The sequence below is a fragment of the Giraffa tippelskirchi genome, chromosome 3 (genome assembly GCF_054371585.1).
Source record: "Giraffa tippelskirchi isolate mGirTip1 chromosome 3, T2T-mGirTip1v1.2.pri, whole genome shotgun sequence".
NCBI classification, from domain to species: domain Eukaryota; kingdom Metazoa; phylum Chordata; class Mammalia; order Artiodactyla; family Giraffidae; genus Giraffa; species Giraffa tippelskirchi.
In genome coordinates, this window is record NC_137277.1 from 100,598,754 (window position 1) to 100,617,853 (window position 19,100).

At 35.2% G+C, this 19,100-nt stretch overlaps 1 protein-coding gene across 4 annotated transcripts in view; it reads left to right on the plus strand.

Annotated features, from left to right (window-relative positions):
- ACVR1C (activin A receptor type 1C) overlaps nt 1-19,100 on the plus strand; it is a 72,121-nt gene that overhangs the window by 24,445 nt on the left and 28,576 nt on the right. For 3 of the 4 annotated variants that reach the window (XM_081584821.1, XM_081584823.1, XM_081584822.1), the window contains exon 2: nt 542-772. In XM_081584821.1, the coding sequence (XP_081440947.1) occupies nt 542-772 (231 nt within the window). Of the gene's footprint in view, nt 1-541; nt 773-19,100 lie in introns of those variants that run through there. The other variant, XM_081584825.1, reaches the window with a different exon arrangement.

Below are 19,100 nucleotides of genomic sequence, written 5' to 3' on the forward strand. Positions count from 1 at the left end.
ATTAACCTTTATCTTTTTTTAATTTTATTTTTTATTTTTTTATTTTTAATAAATTTATTTATTTTAGTTGGGGGCTAATTACTTTACAATATTGTAGTGGTTGACTTTAAAGTTTAAAGGAGAAATTGTAAATGAACAGAATACATTGGATTGTTTGGATAGTGAGCTACTTAAACAATGCTTAAATGCTCTACAAGTGATGCTGGACTGCACTTCTAGGTTGCTGTGTTACTATGTCCTAGCATTTCTTAGAAACTATTGATTTAGGAATGAGCTGGTTGAGTTCAAAAAGGAGGGATTTACACCAAGGATGAGAAAATTGTTTAAAAATATAGTATCAACTGAAGAGATGGCTTGTAAAAATATAAGCAATAGTAAGTGATGATTGGGCAGCGCTTTTGATAAAACACATGACTGAGAGACAGCTTTAGCATGTATGTTTTATCCAGTGCTATTAAGCTGTCTCTCAGTTTTCATTAAGATTGAATTTCTTTCCATGATAACTTTCGCATCTTAAAGCGTTTTGCCTTATCTTTTCCAGGTTTGAAGTGTGTTTGTCTTTTGTGTGACTCTTCAAACTTTACCTGCCAAACAGAGGGAGCATGTTGGGCTTCTGTTATGTTAACCAACGGAAAGGAACAGGTGATCAAGTCCTGTGTCTCTCTCCCAGAATTAAATGCACAAGTCTTCTGTCATAGTTCCAACAATGTTACCAAAACGGAATGCTGCTTCACAGATTTTTGCAACAACATAACACTGCACCTTCCAACAGGTAAAGGGTTTATCTTTGTTCATTCCAAATTTCATTTTACTCTTGGGAAATTATAAGCATGATAGAAATCAAACTGTCTTGTTTCTTTAAATAAGAAAATCTGTTTTACAGTTCTTTCTATTTTTTTGCTAAAATTCTCTAGAGCCTAGCTGAGGTTGATTTTTTTAAAATTGTACAAGACTGTCGAAATACTGACAACAGCATAACAATTTTGAAGAAATCTGTCCACATGAATTGTATTTTTTGAAGTGATTAATGAACCTAGAATAAAATGTAAACTTTTATGTATCCTTTTAGAGGAAAGAAATTAAAATGTATACCAAGAAAAAAGAAGAGAAAAAAGAGCAAAACTAAAAATAGTAGATTGCCAACTTTTATGGAAACAGAATCTTTTTTTCATGGGTGCCTTCTGCATATCTTCTTTGTCTGCCCACACTCAAGTGAGAACACTTGTTAGCAGAAAGACAGAGTAGAATTTGACCCTCTATTATTGTGTGAATATATTCCTGCCTTTCCCACAATTTCATGGAGTTTCATCCTAATTTATAAGATACAAAAATCTTAATCTGGCCTTTTATCTAGAATCTGAAATTTGGGGGACTATTAAAGAGGTAAGGAATTCAAATTAAAAACTAATTTATAACATGAAAATGTCCTGATAGTAAATTTTCTTTAATATGTTAGTATCTATACAGAGATAGATATTCTTCTTCACAAATGAACATTTGAAAGTGCTGTTATCCAGTCTCAGATATTCATATATCACCATATTCTACTATAGTATTTTTAACCTATTATTATTATTAATAATAAATTAACTGCTCCTATTTTTTTTTCCTGGAGAACATTTACTTTATGCAAAAAACAAGTTTACTTGGCATAAATAGAAGATAACTAAGTAAATAAACAAACAAATGTACTGACTGTATTTCTGGTAGCTATTTTACATTTTCTTTTTAAGAGAAGATAGTCATGTTAAAAACATACTAACATGAAATGAGACATTTTGATACATAATCAGAAAAACTAAGAGAACCAGAGAAGAAAATGTTGTGTGATTTAATGTTATTTAGTATCATATTGCTTTACCACTTGCATAAAATCATTTCATATACCACCTTTGATACTTGTCTCATTCTTTGGGAAACATTAGTCTAAAGCATTATCCTATGCGTTACAACCTCAGAAGTCACACTTGGAATATTTCATCCCTGAAAGCTACTAGGAGTCTTAGATTTCATACCACAATTATTCTCTCTCAGATTCCATAGACTTCCTTGGTTTGGTAGTCATCTGATACCTGTTGTAATACTGGAATTTATTTTCCATATACTTTCTTCCTTGGTCTTGGTAGACCAGAGACATGAAGATCCCCTATACTTGATGCTGTTCTTCCCATGACCAAGATCAAAAAGACTGAGGGGAAAGAATGTCTCCATATTAGTCTGTGGCAATGACCTCTTTAATGTGTCTTCTCAATAAAGAATTATCCATAAGAACATGTTCTGCCAGTCAGTAGGGGTACAAGATAATACTGTGAAACAAAACATCTAGGAGGACAAAATGTTTCACATACAGTTGGGCAAATTAAAGGTACCGAGTTCAGTCAGGATGTGAATCCTTCCCAGTTCAGCTCTCAATTCTGCCTAATTACTGAGATCTACCTTCAAGTCCAGTTGGGAACCAGACTTTCTTAAAAGAAAAAACAATACTTTTATGGAGGTATAATTTAGATATAATGAAATGCACACATCTTAAGTGTATGGTTTGATGTGTTTTGACACTTACGTTTATGTAACTGCCACAACATTTCTATTACCTCAAAATGTTCTTAATCAGTCTCCACTTTCACCAAAGCCAGGAAACTGATTTTCTAATCCCTGTATATTAGATTTATTTTTCCTGGAGTTCCACATCAGAGGAGTGCTATGGAGGAGGTTATTTTGAACTTGACTTCTTTCATTCAAATATTCAGGTTGTTTCTATTTGGGGGCTGTTGTTAACAAAGCTGCTGTGAACAACTGAGTACAAGTCTTTGGATATATATCACCTTCTCTTGAGAAACTATCTAGAGTAGTATTGAAGAGTCATATGATAACTGTATTTTTAATTTTTAAATCTAATCTCCCAAATAGTTTTCAAATTGCTTGTACCATTTTGTATCCCCAGTAGAAATGTCTGATAGTTCCAGCTGGTCCATATTTTTCCAGCACTTAGTATAATCAGTCTTTTTAATTGTGGACATTCAAGTGATTGTGTAGTGGTATTTCATTGTGGTTTTCATTTGCATTGCCTTAATGGTTAGTCATGTTAAATTTTTTTTTCTTGTGCATATTATACATTTATGTTTCTTTCTTTATAAAGTGTCAAATCTTTTGCATATTAGAATTCATTTGTCTTCTTATGGATGACTTTAAGAGTTCTTTATATATTCTGAATACAAATCCTTTTTCTGATAGGTGTATTATGATGATTTTCTCACATTCTATGAATTTTGACATTTTGTTTCCTTGAAGGTGTCTGTTGGAGAGTAGAAGATCAAAATTTGATGAAGTGCATTTATTTTTTTTTTAATTATTAATGGTTCATATATTTCATGTCCTAAGAAGTCTTTATCTATCCAAAAGTCATAAATATTTTCTTTTATGGCTTCTTCTAGGAATTTTAACATTTCAGCTTTTACATTTAAGTCTATGTTTAGTTTAAGTTTAATTTTTGTTATTTTGTGAGGTTAGGTGAAATATTTATTTTTTCCATGTGTATTTGAAGTTGTTCCCAGCATCATTTGTTGCAAAATCCATCCTTTCAATTTCTTTGACCTTTTGATTGAAAATGAAGTGACCATATGTATATGGGTATATTTCTGGCCTCCAAATGTCTATACTTATGCCACTATGAAACTTTCTTGATTATTATAGCTTTATATTAAGTATTAAAATCAGATAATATGACCCTTCCAACTTTGTTCATTTTCAAATTGATTTGGCTATCCTAAGTTATTTGCATTTCCATTTTAGAATTGGTACTTCCCTGGAAGTCTAGTGGTCAAGACTACACTCCCACTGCAGAGTGCACAGGTTTGATCCTGGGTCAGGGAACTCCAGCATACCGCTGCACAGCCAAAAAAAGAAAAAGTGGAAAAAATAAATTTTAGAATCATTTTGAGAACTTTCATAAAAATACAATGCTGAAATTTTTATTAGATTGAGTTGAGTATGTATTAGTTGGAGAAAATAGTCATGTAACAATATTAACTTTTTTGATCCATAAACATAGTATGTTTTTCTATTTATTTAGTTTTACTTCAGTTACTCTTAGTGTCTTGTAGTTATCAGAAAACACGTCTTATACATATTTTGCTTGGATTTTTCTCTAAGTATTGCATGTTTTTAGATGCTATCATAAATGGTATTTTTGACATCTCAATTTCTAAATGTTAACTGCCAGTATATGAAAATAAAATTAATTTTATATATTGACCTTATATCCTATAAGCTTAAGAGAATAACATATCCTAGTAGCTTTTAAAAAATTCTTTGACATTTTTTACATACAGAATAATTTTGTCTGTGAGTACAGCCAATTTTACATCTTCGTTTCTGATCTCTATGCATTTGATTTCTTTTTCTTGCTTTTTTTGCACTGGCTAGGATCACCAATATGATGACGAGTAAGAGTGGTTAAAGTAAATATCCTTGTCTTTTCCCTGGTTCTAGGAGGAATGCCCTCACTCTTTTACCATCATATATGAAGGGTTGTTTTTTTGTTGTTTTTTGGTAGACTGTTGTTATCAACTGAGGAAATTTGCTTTTATTCCTAGTTTGGGGAAAGTCTTTTTAAAAATCATAAATGAATATTAATATTTTCAAGTATTTTCATGGATTTATTGAGATTATAACATGACTTCTTTACTGATATGATGGATTACCTTGATTAATTTTCAAAGATTACTTTTAACTGGGAAAGTATGTATGCTAGTAATTAGTCTACAAAGAAATGCTTTGTGACATTTAATTGATATCAAATTTCTTTTCATAAACTAAGAATTTGTTTCTTTTAGTGACTTGGTATGGTAAATTGACATTAAATTGAATAGGATTGCATGTATAGTTATGTTGTATTGGATTGTTCTCTCTGTGAGGTAGTGCTGAATGGTTATTAGCTGTGTTTGGAACAGCAGCTGTTGGAGAGGAGTTGGGAACCCTCAGACTGAGCAGCGATACAGCCAGTGCCAGTAACTTTGCTGTTTTTGTGTCATCAGTAAGTGTGGTTGATATCCCCTGCTTTGCCTAAAGAGAATTTATCAATTTCAAATGTGATCACATATATGTGAAATATATAAAAGTGCTCTGAAAAGCAGACAGTGTGACATTTCTACAGTACTTAATACGCTGCATCACATTCATGAGTAAAATGGTAGAAGAAAAGGTCGAGAGGTGACCAGAACAGGTTGAAGAAAATCTGGGACTTCTCTTTTCAGTTGTAGCTGAAAACCAAGTGGGTCCTTGCCTCTTGGATCTTTCAGCGATCACCCCAGACTGTGGGGTCATTTCTGGAGAGCTGACTTGGTGTAGATACAGTGACTACTCTTGCCATGTTTCAGCTGTCTCTTTTCTGTCCTTGAGTCCTGCTTATGATGACTGAGCTCTTGCTATATTTTTTTGTGACAAAATTCCTACCCTGAATACATCTTGTGACTTTTTTCTCCCATTTCCTCTTCCTGATGGTGTCCTTATAACTCAGCACCTGGAAATCTGTAGCCACAAACTCTTGCCTTCCTAAAATCCTTTTAAGTGTTTGATTCTAATTCTTCTTAGACTAGTGGCTTTCATACAGGTTTCCACTGTGACACACAGAAACACATTTTGCATAATTTCCCCCATATGCATACATATCTGAAATAAGAATTTTACAGAATATTCTTACTTATAAAATGTGCAAGGTACTCCATGCGCTTTCATTAAGTAAAAATTCTAATCATATCCCACAAGTTGTTTACATGTTTACAGCTTAAGAAACACTGCTTCGTTGATATTTAAAATGTAGTAATTTTAAATGCAGCACGGACATTTATTATTTTAATTTACTAGTTCAACAATCTATTGATATTAAGAATCTAGTTACTATTTTAATTCACAATGTTTTTTTTTAAATGGCCTTTTAAAACCTTACCCATTCATTTTTAATACTAAATTGGATTAAAGTCAAGTTAATTTGGATCATTGTAACCAAGATTTGATTTAGATCACATAAAATTCAATCACTTGCCCTTAAAAAAGTACTTCTTTGTTTGATATTGCATGCAGGTTTAATCCTTAGGAGTTAATTTTTTTGATAGAAGTAATTTTATAGTTTGGTAGACATATAACATTAGAAAAAATTGCTTGTTTCCCTGGAGCTTATTCTTTTAGATTGATGTCACTGGAGTGACCTTCAACTATTATCACAAATATTTAGAGGGTTTTTTCTTATGTAAACTTGAAAGCCAACAACCATTTCCAAAAACAGTTGTGTTTTGACTAGTGCTTGGAGTTCATGTCTCTACTAATAGCAAATATGTTATTATTTTCATTAGGCAGCATACCAGATATATTTAAAAATTACAATTAAATACAGGCCATGCAAATCAATTAAGCAAGAGAAACATTTTATGTAGTGTAACCTAATTTCTTATTACTGTTTATTTTTAGACCAGATAAAAACAACTCTTTTAAACTCCAAAAATATCTACCCACCTTTCCAGATGCTGCTTGTCTTGCCCTGACTCCAGTGACTTTAGATTTAGTACTTCTCAGGCTTTATTAAATTTCTTTCACAGGAACTCATGAAGATTGTCCATTCACAACTTCCTCTGAAATTAAGAGAGAATCCACTATGGTAGGAAAAATTCAGCTTCAAAAGTAAATAATGTATTCTTAACTCTTAAAGAATATTTCCATTTCAATTAAAAAAAAAGACTTATTTACCCAAATGTGTACTTTTTGGGTGGAGGATGGGGGAGGGAGGTTGTTTGTAGGGTGAAAAAAACAAATAATAAGTGAAAAAGTTCCATTTTTTTGAAAAAGTTCCAAGAGATATTTTGGGTGTGTGTCCCTATAATGGATTCTGTCTGTGAGCCCTGTAGTAAATTTCACAGTTTCTTCGCTGATTTAGTTTAAGTTGGGCCTTTTGTATCTGTTCTTCAAGCTTCTTAAACTCTTTTCCCTATATTTTCTAATATTGGAGTCTCTGATCATTTTAATATCTACAACTTCTATGAATTTGAATCTGCTGATTTCTATTCTTGGTTGGCCACTTTCCTTGTGTGTTTTGTGATTTTTTTGATTGTGAGCTCATGTTTTGAGAATCATATCTGGAGGAAACTTTTGAGGCCTATTTCTAAATATATTCCTCCAGAGAAGATTTATATTAGCTTCTGCCAGGTATCTGGAGGTGCTACCAACTGAAATCTATTCAGTGTTTTGATTAGTTTTTTTTTTTGCCAACATACAGCATGAATTCTGGCTCTAAGTATGCCTATATAGATGCACACTTATGGTGAGAATCTCTTGAAGAGTTTTATTTTCCTGCTCTACTGAAAGTGAAGATTGAGACAAACAAATAGATGAATATAGACCCAGTGTCTCTCTGCAGAACACTTTCTATTTTGTTTTATTTTCAGTGTAATACCATTCATATTTGACTGATTTATACTAGGATCTCTGATCGACCTTTTGTGATTTCAGGAACCATGTTTTATCTCCTGATCTTGTGATACAGTCTGATAAACTAAGCACTTAACTACCAAGGACTGGCGGATGCCTTCAGGGTAAATGGCCATCCTAGTGCTCAGATACCTCTTTGGGTCTGAATTTTATTTTTGGTTGTGGAGTAATTCATTTATTTCCCTACCAGGTTAATCATATAATAAAAAATAGTTTTTCATTTGTATTTTATTCAGCATTTTTGTGTATGCTGTACTAAGAAGGGCTTCTGTGGACATCTAAAGTGTAACTTGGCAGAAGTGGAAATTCCATGATGGTTTATTTTTGAAATGATGCTGGCGTAATTATCTATCCATCTGGAAGAAGACAGGGCTGTACCACAGTGTCATACCATATACAAAAATAAATTACAGCTTGATTAAATATCTAATTGTGAAACATAAAACAATTTAAATGTCAGAGGAAAATTTAGGAAAAAAAGATTTTTATGACTTTACAGTATGGAAGCTGTTTTAAATAAGACAGGAAATCCAACTGTTATAAAAGGAAAAGACATATAATTGACTACATGGAAACTAAAATAAAATTGAATAATAAAAGATAACATAAGTGAAACCAAAGATAAATGAAATATGGGATAGAAATATTTGTATTATATATGGCTAGAAGAAAGGTAACTATTTAAAAAATAAAGAGCCTCTGTGTGTGTGTGTGTGTGTGTGTGTGTGTATCCATGTGCATGGCAAGAGAAAGAGTGAAAAGAGGGAGGAAAGAGAGCACTAAATGAAAAAAATGGGCAAAAAACACATAGAAGAAAATATTCAAAGTGGTCAAGTATTGAAAAGGTGATCAAGTACTGAAAATATTAATGCTGGGGAGATGCAAATTGAAGTAACATACCATTTTTTTCCACCCATTGGATTGGTAAAAGTTAAAGGAGGAAGTTTTCAACTGAAAGTATCAGACACTTAGATAATATCTTAACCAATGAGGGAGTTCACATCCTCAACATGATAAGAAATGTGGAAAAAGGTTCTTTCTTTGATTTGTTAACATACAGACTCAACAATGTCAACAGCCTACTTTCAGTTTTCTTTTCATGAGAATCAGTGAACATCATCGTTGTTTAAGGTATTATTATCTAACTTTCCGATACTCTTATTTGGAACATTTTTTCCTCCTGCATATCTGCTTTTTCTAGCAAGGGAAATGTTGGGTTTTGCTACTAGCAATCTCAAGATTCAGAGAAAAGTGAAAAAACATGGTTGGCTCAATTTGTGTCATCTAATAGAAACCACCATGTTTAGCAAAAATATCAAAAGTCTCTTTCCTTACTGCCAGTTTAAAATGGATGTAAATTCATCTCCTTCTAACCCCAGGGAGGAGGCCTGGATTTATTACTAAGCAGAACAAGGGGGAAAAAAAAAAAACAAATAAAGATAAACAACTTTAAAACAAACCCAAAACCTTATTCTTGGGAAGGTGTGGACATAGCCTAGCCATCACATAGATTTTACACCAGAGTTTCCATTGCCCGAGTGATACTTAAATAAAAAAAAAAATAGACCCAGATTAATAGTGTCCCCAGTGGCCTGCCAGAAGAAAGTTCAGACTCTCTGGAGAAAGGTACTTTAATATTAGTTCTCAGAGAGACACACACAAACACTTTTGCAAGGACATGAGAAGTACATAATGAAGAACAAGCACTCCAAGCACACGGGGGTTCAAAATGACATGAGCATGAGCCAGCGGAAGAGAGCACAAGGTTTCATATGTTGGAGTTATCAGACAATAATTATAGAGCACCTATTCTTCTAAGTTTAAAGAAGCAAAAGGCAAATTTAAAACATTTCTTAGAGAATAGGAAATTGTAAAAAAAAAAAAATGGACTAGTAGATTTGAACAATAAAAGAAGAAAACTTTAAAATTAAAAATACAGTAACAAAAATTAGAAACTTAATGTGTAGTTTAACAACAATTGGTATAACAACAACTGAAGAGAGAATTAGAGATCTGAAATACAGGTCAGAAGAAACTATTTTGTATGCAGTAATATAGAGAATACATAATGGAAAATATGGAAGAGAGGATGATAATTAGAGGAAAGTATAAGAAGGTTTGATATGTGCTTTGATATACATATATGTGATATATGTACATTCATATACAATGCATATATTAAATAAAAATGTTGACATTTCTATTAGTAGTAGGTAAAATTAACTTCCAATGCAAAAAATATTACTAAAGTTAAAAAAGATCGCTTTTTAATGATTAAAGTTTCAATTTACGAGGGATTCTTAATAAATTAAAATTTCTGTGTACTTAAGATTATGGTCTCAGAAACAGAGAAAATATTTACAGATGTATAAGGAAAAATAGAGAAGTCCATGATCTCAGAAGGAGATTTTAATATACCATCATCTAGTTAATAGAATAAATAGATTAAAAAAAAACAGACTACATGAGGTTGAAACAACATGATTTATGAACAACCTAACTTTTAGAAAATTATAACATAAATTATAATAGTCTTATGACATATCTGTAAGGAACATTTCAAAGCCCAAGAGGTTCTACCACAAAATTCTAAATTTCCAGGAACAGATAATTGTGTAATTATTACACAAACTCTTCCAAACCATGCACAAAGAGGTAACACTCCTTAACCCCTTCTGTGCATAACTTTGATATCAAAACCCAACAAAGACAGTATGAAAAAAGAAATAGCAAGTCATTCTCATCTATGAACGTTATACGCAAATATCCCAGGCTTCCCTGGTGTCTCAGACAGTAAAGAATCCACCTGCAATGTGGGAGACCTGGGTTCTATCCCTGGGTTGGGAAGATTCCCTGGAAGATGGCACGGCAACCCACACCAGTATTCTTGCTGGAGAATCCCCGTGGACAGAGGAGGCTGGCGGGCTGTAGTCCATGGGGTCTCAAAGAGTCGGACAGGACTGAGCAACTAAGCACAGCACAACACATGCAAATATCCCAACTTTAACCTGTAACAATACAGGAAAAGGGATTCTGGGGAAAACAGTACAAGGACAGAGAAATGATTGTTCCCTAAATCAGGATAATGATATCCTGGGGGATGGGAAAGGATCTGATTGTGTGAGTTATCTCTTGAGTGGGAAACAGGGAAGGGATAGGGGGCCAGAGATGTATGGGGAATTATAATTATATGCTGTACATATATATTATATGCACTTTTCTGTGTATTTGTTATATTTCACAACAAAAGAAGAGCAAAACATCAAGTTTCAAAGTAACTTTTGACAATGGGTGAATTTACAAAACTTATGCATTTTCTTAACATGTGGAGTTGATATTGGAGAGCTACCAGGCTAAGGACATTATTCAGTTCTTTCCTTATAAATTTTTATGCTGTCTGTTTTGTTGCATGTGTTCTTTTTCTAATGGAAAAAATCTAATGGCTCAAAGTTTATGAAGGCTATAAGTGTTTCAAAGACGTCTAGTTTCCTCCGATACCCACTTAGTAGCAGAACCTAGACTTGGATGGGTGTGTGGCTGTCCACCGAACTGACAGTATTTTGAGCTGCTCTTAATGGTAAGTGTGGCCATATGACTAAGTTCTGGCTAAGTTCTGGCAGCGTTTTCGAAAACTTCTGAAAAGACTCATTTAAAGCACAACTGGCACCTTATCATGCCATTTTCCATCATGCTGCCTGGAGGTAAAGGGTGAAATATAGCAGCTTGCTTGTACCATGAGGATAATGACTACTCCACAGGGATGGAAACAGGGGCGATAATAGGAGCCTGACCAAACACTTCATGGAGCCAACCTGCTAGTATTGGACTCTTGTTGTTTAGTTTCTAAGTCATGTCTGACTCTTTTGTGACTCCAAGAACTGTAGCCCGCCATGCTCCCCAGTCCATGGCATTCTCCAGGCAAGAATACTGGAGTGGGTAGCCATTCCCTTCTCCAGGGGAAGTTCCCACCCAGGAATTGAACCTGTGTCTCCTGCCTTGCAGGTGGGTTTGTTTACTGATGAGCCATCAGGGAGGCCCAAATATTGAACGACCCATCTTCAACTTTCTTTTACATGAAAGAGAAAAGGAAACTTCTGTATAGTTTCCTCTGTCGTTACTAGCTAAACCCAGTTTTAATGAGTATAGAAACAGCAAAACAAGTCATCCAGAGTTCTATCTACTTATGGGTTGTATCTGACCTACAGACAGCTTTCATTTGATGTATATAGTTTCTGGTAAAAAAGTGAATTTCTTTATAATGTTAAACATTGAGTCGTAATATAAAAATATAGATACCTGGCTTATCTTGGGGCTTCCCTGATAGCTCAGTTGTTAAAGAATCCACCTGCAATGCAGGAGACCATGGTTCTATTCCTGGTTCAGGAAGATCTGCTGGAGAAGGGATAGGCTACCCACTCCAGTATTCTTGGGCTTTCCTTTTGTCTCAGCTGGTAAAGAATCTGCCCACAATGCATGATACCTGGATACAATCCCTGGGTTTGGAAGATCCCCTGGAGAAAGGAAAGGTTGCCCACTCCAGTATTCTGGCCTAGAGAATTCCATGGACTAAAAATCAGAAGATCTGGCATCCTTGAAGTCTCCTTCTTGGTGTCAGATGGCTGAAGCAGAAGTGACTGACTTACTTATTGGGCCTGAGCTTTCCTTGTTCATTCATTCACTCATTCAGTACTTATTGAGCTTACGTCCTGGTAACCTTGGGCTTCCCAGGTGGCTCAGATGGTAAAGAATCTGCTGGCAATGAGGGAGACATCGGTTTAAACCCAGGGTTGGGAAGATTCCCTGGAAGAGGTCATGGCAACCCACTCTAGTATTCTTACCTGGAGAATCCCCATGGACAGAGGAGCCTGGAGGGCTACAATCCATGGGGTTGCAAAGAGTTGGACTAGACTGAGCAACTTTCACTTTCAGAGTTCCTACTTTCAGTAGTTTAGTATATTTTCTATTTTAATATAGTTGAGTTATTCTGTTTAATACAATTTTATGTCTGACTTTCTTTTCTTGTTATTAAAACATGTCTTTTCCTATGTGAAGGAATCATATTTTGTTGCTTGTTGCTTTCATAGCTGTGTTGCATTGTGATTTGTAGCAAAAATGATTTTTGGTAACTGTAGGGGACATCAGAAAGATGCTCAGAGAAATAGTGATGATGTCAAATAGCATCAAGAGGACACTAAAACTGTCATGAAAATTCATCCAGGATAAGGTCAGGAAACCTGGGATAGAGAAGCCTGTTATTTATAGGGTTAATTTTTATAAGACTTGCTATTTAGTTTATGCGTGCACTAATTACTAACCTTCATATGGAAATAGACTATTCGGCAAAGCATTCAAATTCTGAGTGTCTTTGTTCCTATTTTGCTACCAAAACATACAGTGCTTTAAAGGGTAAGTGTAATAAGAATCTCTGATTTTTCCTTTTGGAGTTCAGTACACTATTTTAATACTATTGTATTTTTGACTTATGTAAATAATTAGTTTCAATATAGAAAATATGTGCACGACTTTAAAATGTGGGTACTTTCTTAACCTCAGTACAGTTTTCACCTTCCTGTTCTCAGTTGTGTAAAGAAAAAAAGAACAATTTGTTATTTATATAACCTAGGGTGGATGAACAATGCATATTGATTAGGTGCACGTCTAAATTAGACTTACTGAAACCAAACTGAAGGATTACATTTAAAGAAAGATAAAGTGCCTAAACATTAGAATTGAATTTATCAAAAATTAATAAGTTTAAAGCATGTTATAATTATAAAATTTTGCAGACTCAGATACCAAGTATTATTCTTTGGGGAGTTGAAAAGTCTTCTTATCTTAATTCATTTAAAGAAACCCATTGATGTCTCTTAACTTTTATGGTTTTCTATTTTAAACATAAATTCTAGCTCTAGGCAGTGTAAGGTGACAGGACATGCTGAGAAATACTCATGGGACCCCTTATGGAATTGTTCTGCCATCACATCAACAAATCCATTTGTAGCTCATTCTGAGGACTCACCCACACCTGACAGATGTACCAGACAGGCATATTTTTTTCCCCATAAACTGAAAGATGCTATAATTTTTGCATTTTGGAAAGCATGTGAAATGTAAGCATACAAAAAGTCAAACTTTTGCTTTAAGAGATTAATATAGGAAGCATTTCTTGTCTCAAGGAACAAGTACACTGATTTTAATTATGAAATTTTGTTCATAGGGATATAATAGGAAATTGAAAGTGAAATTTATAAGCAATCCTAGATTGAGGATTTTACACTATATAAGCCATACTCTTCTCAATTATGTAAATACTATTGCCTGTTTATTCAAATACTTTTGGGGGTCATTATCATATACAGACATTGAACTGACTCAAAATATCATTATCTCAATGTCAGTCCTTTCAAGTGAACAAGCTGCTCTGTGTGAATGTGTTATCTGTAGGAGTAGTTATATTAGCTGGAACTTTAAGACAGAGAAGTGTAACTTTTCCTTCACCATCAATATTTTAAGTGCTTTCTCTGAACAATGCTCTCTGCTATGAGACTGGGTGCTGTTTCCAAGGAACTTTCATTTTTTCTTACGGAAAAGATTGACTTAAAAAAAAAAAACTAACATATTCCTTGAGTAATTACTATCTAATTCCTTTATAGAAATGTACCATTGAAGAATGAAAGTGAAAGTAAAAGTGAAAGTGTTAGTTGCTCAGTTGTGTCTGACTCTTTGTGACCCCATGGACTGTAGCCTGCCAGGTTCCTCTGTCCATGGAATTCTCCAGGCAAGGATACTGGAGTGGGTTGCCATTTCCTTCTTCAGGGGATCTTCCTGACCCAGGGATCAAACTCAGGCTCATTCATTGCAGACAGGTTCTTTACCGCCTGACCCACCAGGGAAGCCTCATTTAAGAATACTCAGTTCAGTTCAGTTCAGTCACTCAGTTGTTTCCGACTCTTTGCGACTCCATGGACTGCAGCACGCCAGGCTTCCCTGTCCATCACTGACTCCCAGACCTTGCCCAAACTCATGCCCCTAGAGTCGGTGATGCCATCCAGCCATCTCATCCTCTGTCATCCTCATCTCCTCCTGCCTTCAATCTTTCCAAGCATCAGGGTCTTTTCCAGTGAGTCAGTTCTTTGCATCAGGTGGCCAAAGTATTGGAGTTTCAGCTTCAGCATCAGTCCTTCCAATGAATATTCAGGACTGATTTCCTTTAGGGTTGACTGGTTTGATCTGCTTGCAGTCCAGGGGATTCTCAAGAGTCTTCTCCAACACCACAGTTCAAAAGCATCAATTCTTCGGCGCTCAGATTTCTTTATAGTCCAACTCTCACATCCATACGTGACTACTGGAAAAACCACAGCTTTGACTAGACTAGAATAGTAGTATAATACACACTACTATATATAAAATAGAGAATAAAGACCTACTATATAACACAGGGAACTCTACTCAATACTCTGTAATAAACTATAATGGAAAAAGAAGCTGAAAAAAGGATGGATATATGAATATATAACTAAATCACTTTTCTCTACACCTGAAACTAACAAAACTTTGTAAATCAAATATATTCTAATATAAAATGAATAAATAAAGGAATATGTGTTTTGATGACAGATTAAGAAACTAACCCTGGTACATGCCCTGAAATGAAGAAAACCTGTGAAACCAATTTAAATTCTTCTACACTGTATTACTCTCACCTCTGCTTGAGCCAAAGTTCTTCTTACCCCTTATGCCAAAGATTGTATTCTTCATTCTTCAATCTAATATTCCCATTTCTGTAAAATATAAAGTAATTATTATTCTTAAATTCAGATGCTGGTGGACAAAAGAAGATTCGAAGCTTCTCAGTGTTCCTCCCAGAAACCAGGAGGACAAGGAGAACTAGCCAGGAAATATTTTAATGTGTGGAGCTCCCTGTCTGTTCCACACACATGAAATCAGGCCATACATGTAGAACGTGTATGCAGATAACCATTTACAGATTGAGCACCAAATGATGGAATGGCCCGTCAATACCTCATCTGATTTGGTCAAAAGGCAGAAATAATTCTCCTATTATTTCTGTCACTGTCAGGGTTCAGTTGAATCTCTAGAGAAGAAAATATTCTGCCATTGTTCACCTACTTGAGGTTCACATTTATCAGAAACAAACTGTTTGACATGATTATTCTCTCTGTGAAGAAGGGGGACCATATGATGCCCTCAATAGTGGAGCATATTGGAGGGATCTAACCAAACTAACTTCTAACTGAGTTTTTCCTGATGACATTTATAAGGGTCACTGTGAAGAAGTAGGAGGCTAGGACAAGCTTTGGTAGGTGATGGTGGTGATGGAGGGATCCTGTAATCGAGAGTAAAGAATTACATTGTCAGACAAATAAAACTAGTGTTTGTGATGTAATTCCTTCGACCCATTCTACTTCCCATGTGTGTACTTCACACATGTAAGTTTAGTTACATATTCTTTATATTAGACTGATTCATCATGAATGGAACTCTTCATTGTGGTGATCTTTTTATCTCCCGTATCCCTTGCTCCTATAAAGTTTTCTCCATAGTTTTGCCTGCAAACGTGGCCTGCCCTGCTGCAGTCCATAGGGTCACGAAGAGTCAGAAACGACTTGGTGACTGAACAACAACAAAGTTGTTTTGGAATTGCACCTTAGATGGGTCATATATCCTTAGTAGATTTTAAACTGCATAAAGATATGGAGTCTGCCCAACTTCCTGCCTCCAACCCCAGAATTGTTATCAGAGGAATATTATACAATACACACCAATCCCTTTGGTTCCAGGTTTTGAACGAATTTAGCAAAGCAACAAGAAATAAATTAGACATGTACTTTCATTAGAATCAAGCAAATGTTTGAAATGATGCTACCCATATTTAAAGGTGCTTTGAAATGGCAGGTAAAGTAGGTTAATCATGAAGATTTGAGAGATTTCTCATTTCTTAACATGTCATTCTGTTTTTGACAAAAGAAATGATTCCTATTGAGCTAATTAACAAGGTAGCTTTGAATATCTTAAAGGTAATGTATTTCTTTTTTCTGTTTCAGCTGCAATTATTTCCACACTTTCCCCCTAGAAATGTGTGAACTAAACAAAAAGATCTTTAATTGAAGTCAGAGGTCATAGAAGTTGATAGAGTAGATAGACAGACAGTACATCGCCATGTCATTTATATGTTCCTGGTGGCATTTCTTCTGGTGCCAGGATAGAAACAGACCCATCAGAAGACATCCCCAGCAACATTGCCTTTTTGGTTGATTTATTCTGAGAACATTTCCAAGCCACAAGCTGGAGAAAGAAATGCTGCTTTTTTGTGGGGGAGTTGGTAGTAGTAGGGAGGCAGTTGAAGGTTTGATATTTATATTAATACATTCATGGTTTCAACCTTGCAATAATAGCATCTTTTCACTTGGGGAAAAATTTATTGAAAGGAAGAAGAGCAGTTTTAACTATAAATTACTCTGTGGTTTCTTTAGGGATGTTTTGGACCCTTTTTAATTTATGTAGCTGCTTGCTATAGCAACTTTTGGGAAGGAAACACTAACCTTGAAATGGTTCATAAAAATTCACGTTGTCTGGATGAAGGCCTCTGTTCTCTTTGCGCAAATGTGTTGTTAAACATCTGTCAAGTCTGTACGTATCTCTTCAGTCACTATATCTTCATTTTCTATACATCTCTCCATTGTAATATCTTAGTTTCTATCTCTATATAGTGAAGAAATATACCTTTAAGTTGAACATAAATATACTACAGACTTTTGTGCCCGTGGTCAATACAAGTTATTTGAAGCAATTGATAAGTCCACATCTCTGCCTAGTTCTATGGCATCTCCTCCTCATAGCATGTACTAAGGAAATGCAAATTAGTTGATGTGAAGGTCACATAAATTTCACACACATCAATAATTTTTCATATTTTTAATAAACAGAAAAGGTCAGCAGGGGAGGAAACATGGGGACCAGCCTCACATTTTGTCATCTTTTTCTTTTAATCTTGAGGAGTTTTGTTTCCCTAAAGCCAGAAATAGGAGATGGCAAGGAGGTCATGGAAACTGTCCTGGGAGAAGCTGAGGTGTCTAAACTGGTTCTGAACTTTATCTGAGCATCGGTGGCCACCGCTGCTTTCACCATCACCAGTCTCACTCTTTTTTTTCTCTAGGGAAAGTTGTAAATTCACAAAGATTAAAAAATTTCTCCTTTCTTTCCTCTTTCCTTCCTCCCCTCCTCCTTCCTTTCTTCTTTTTATCCTCTTCTTTTTTTTTTCCCCCTTGATCTTTGTGGTTGTTCTTTGGTTGCTAAGTCGTGTTGGACTCTTTGCGACACCATGGACTGTAGCCTGCCAGGCTCCTCTGCCCATGGAATTTTCCAGATGAGAATACTGGAGTTACCATTTCCTTCTCCAGTTTTGGTATTACTTACCTTCTTACATGGGCTTCCTAGGTGGCTCAGTGGGCAAAGAATCTGCCTGCAATGCAGGAGACATCGGAGACACCAGTTTGGTTCCTGGTGTCCAGTAAAATCCTTTGAAGGAGGGCATGGCATGGAGTAGGTACTCCAGTATTCTTACCGGGAGAATCCCACGGACAGAGGAGCCTGGAGGGCTACTCTCCACAGGGTTACAAAGAGCTGGGCACTGAATGGACTGAGCACCCACGAACACACCTTCTTACAGTCTTTTGACTTCAGCATGATTCCCTCTAGCTATGCAGAATCTCCCACCTCATACATGCCCTTCTTCCTGCCCTATCTGTACTTCCTTCCCCTGCTCTGTCTTGGTTTAATGTATTGCAGAACTTATATAGCGGAGACTTTTGTAAGCTAAGCATTCATCCATCTGGGCTAGTACCTGGGTCTATTTTCCCATCTTCTTCTATTTAATTTACTAGGGAGTGAAATAACTAGAATTAGTAATGCAGCACTCCCAGAACTTCTGGGATTAATATACCCCACCATGGAGCTGTTTATTCTGTGGAGAAATCATCTCAGTTGACGTGGTCTGAGAAATTAGAAATCGTCAAATAGGAGTTCTCTTATGATCAAGACTGTAAAACCTGCTAGAAAAATTAATAGGCTCATCCAAGATAACTTACTAAAATGTATTCTTAACTGCACTACTGTCTTTTTCTACCATGACTCATTGGGTATAAACTACAGTTTTATTTGTTTATCCCTTGTAGAGATTACAATCAGCATTTGGTTTAGAAGATAGTTTGACAAATGTTTGCCTTAAAAATTGCTCAGTGCTTAGGGAGCTTTCTGGATGGTGTTGCTAGCCTTTTTCTAGCCGAGTCATCTTTTTTTCTTACTAACTCGTATCAGTAAATTTGTTCACAAAAGTAGAAACATTGCCCATCTGTAATAAACATCCCTGAGTGCAGTAGCCATCACCAGAGAAGAGCACTTTTATAGATATTGTGCTATTTTCAGGCTTGCTGACCTTTCGCCTCTTTGTTGGTTGCTATAGTGATTGATTTCTGAGCTCTGCTTAATAGAGCTTTACTAAAATGAAAGCAATCAATAAGCTTTTTAACTATAATGTTTCTATTGATAGTTCCTAGTAACATGTATCAAAATAAAATTTATCCATATAAATGTATCCAATAGTG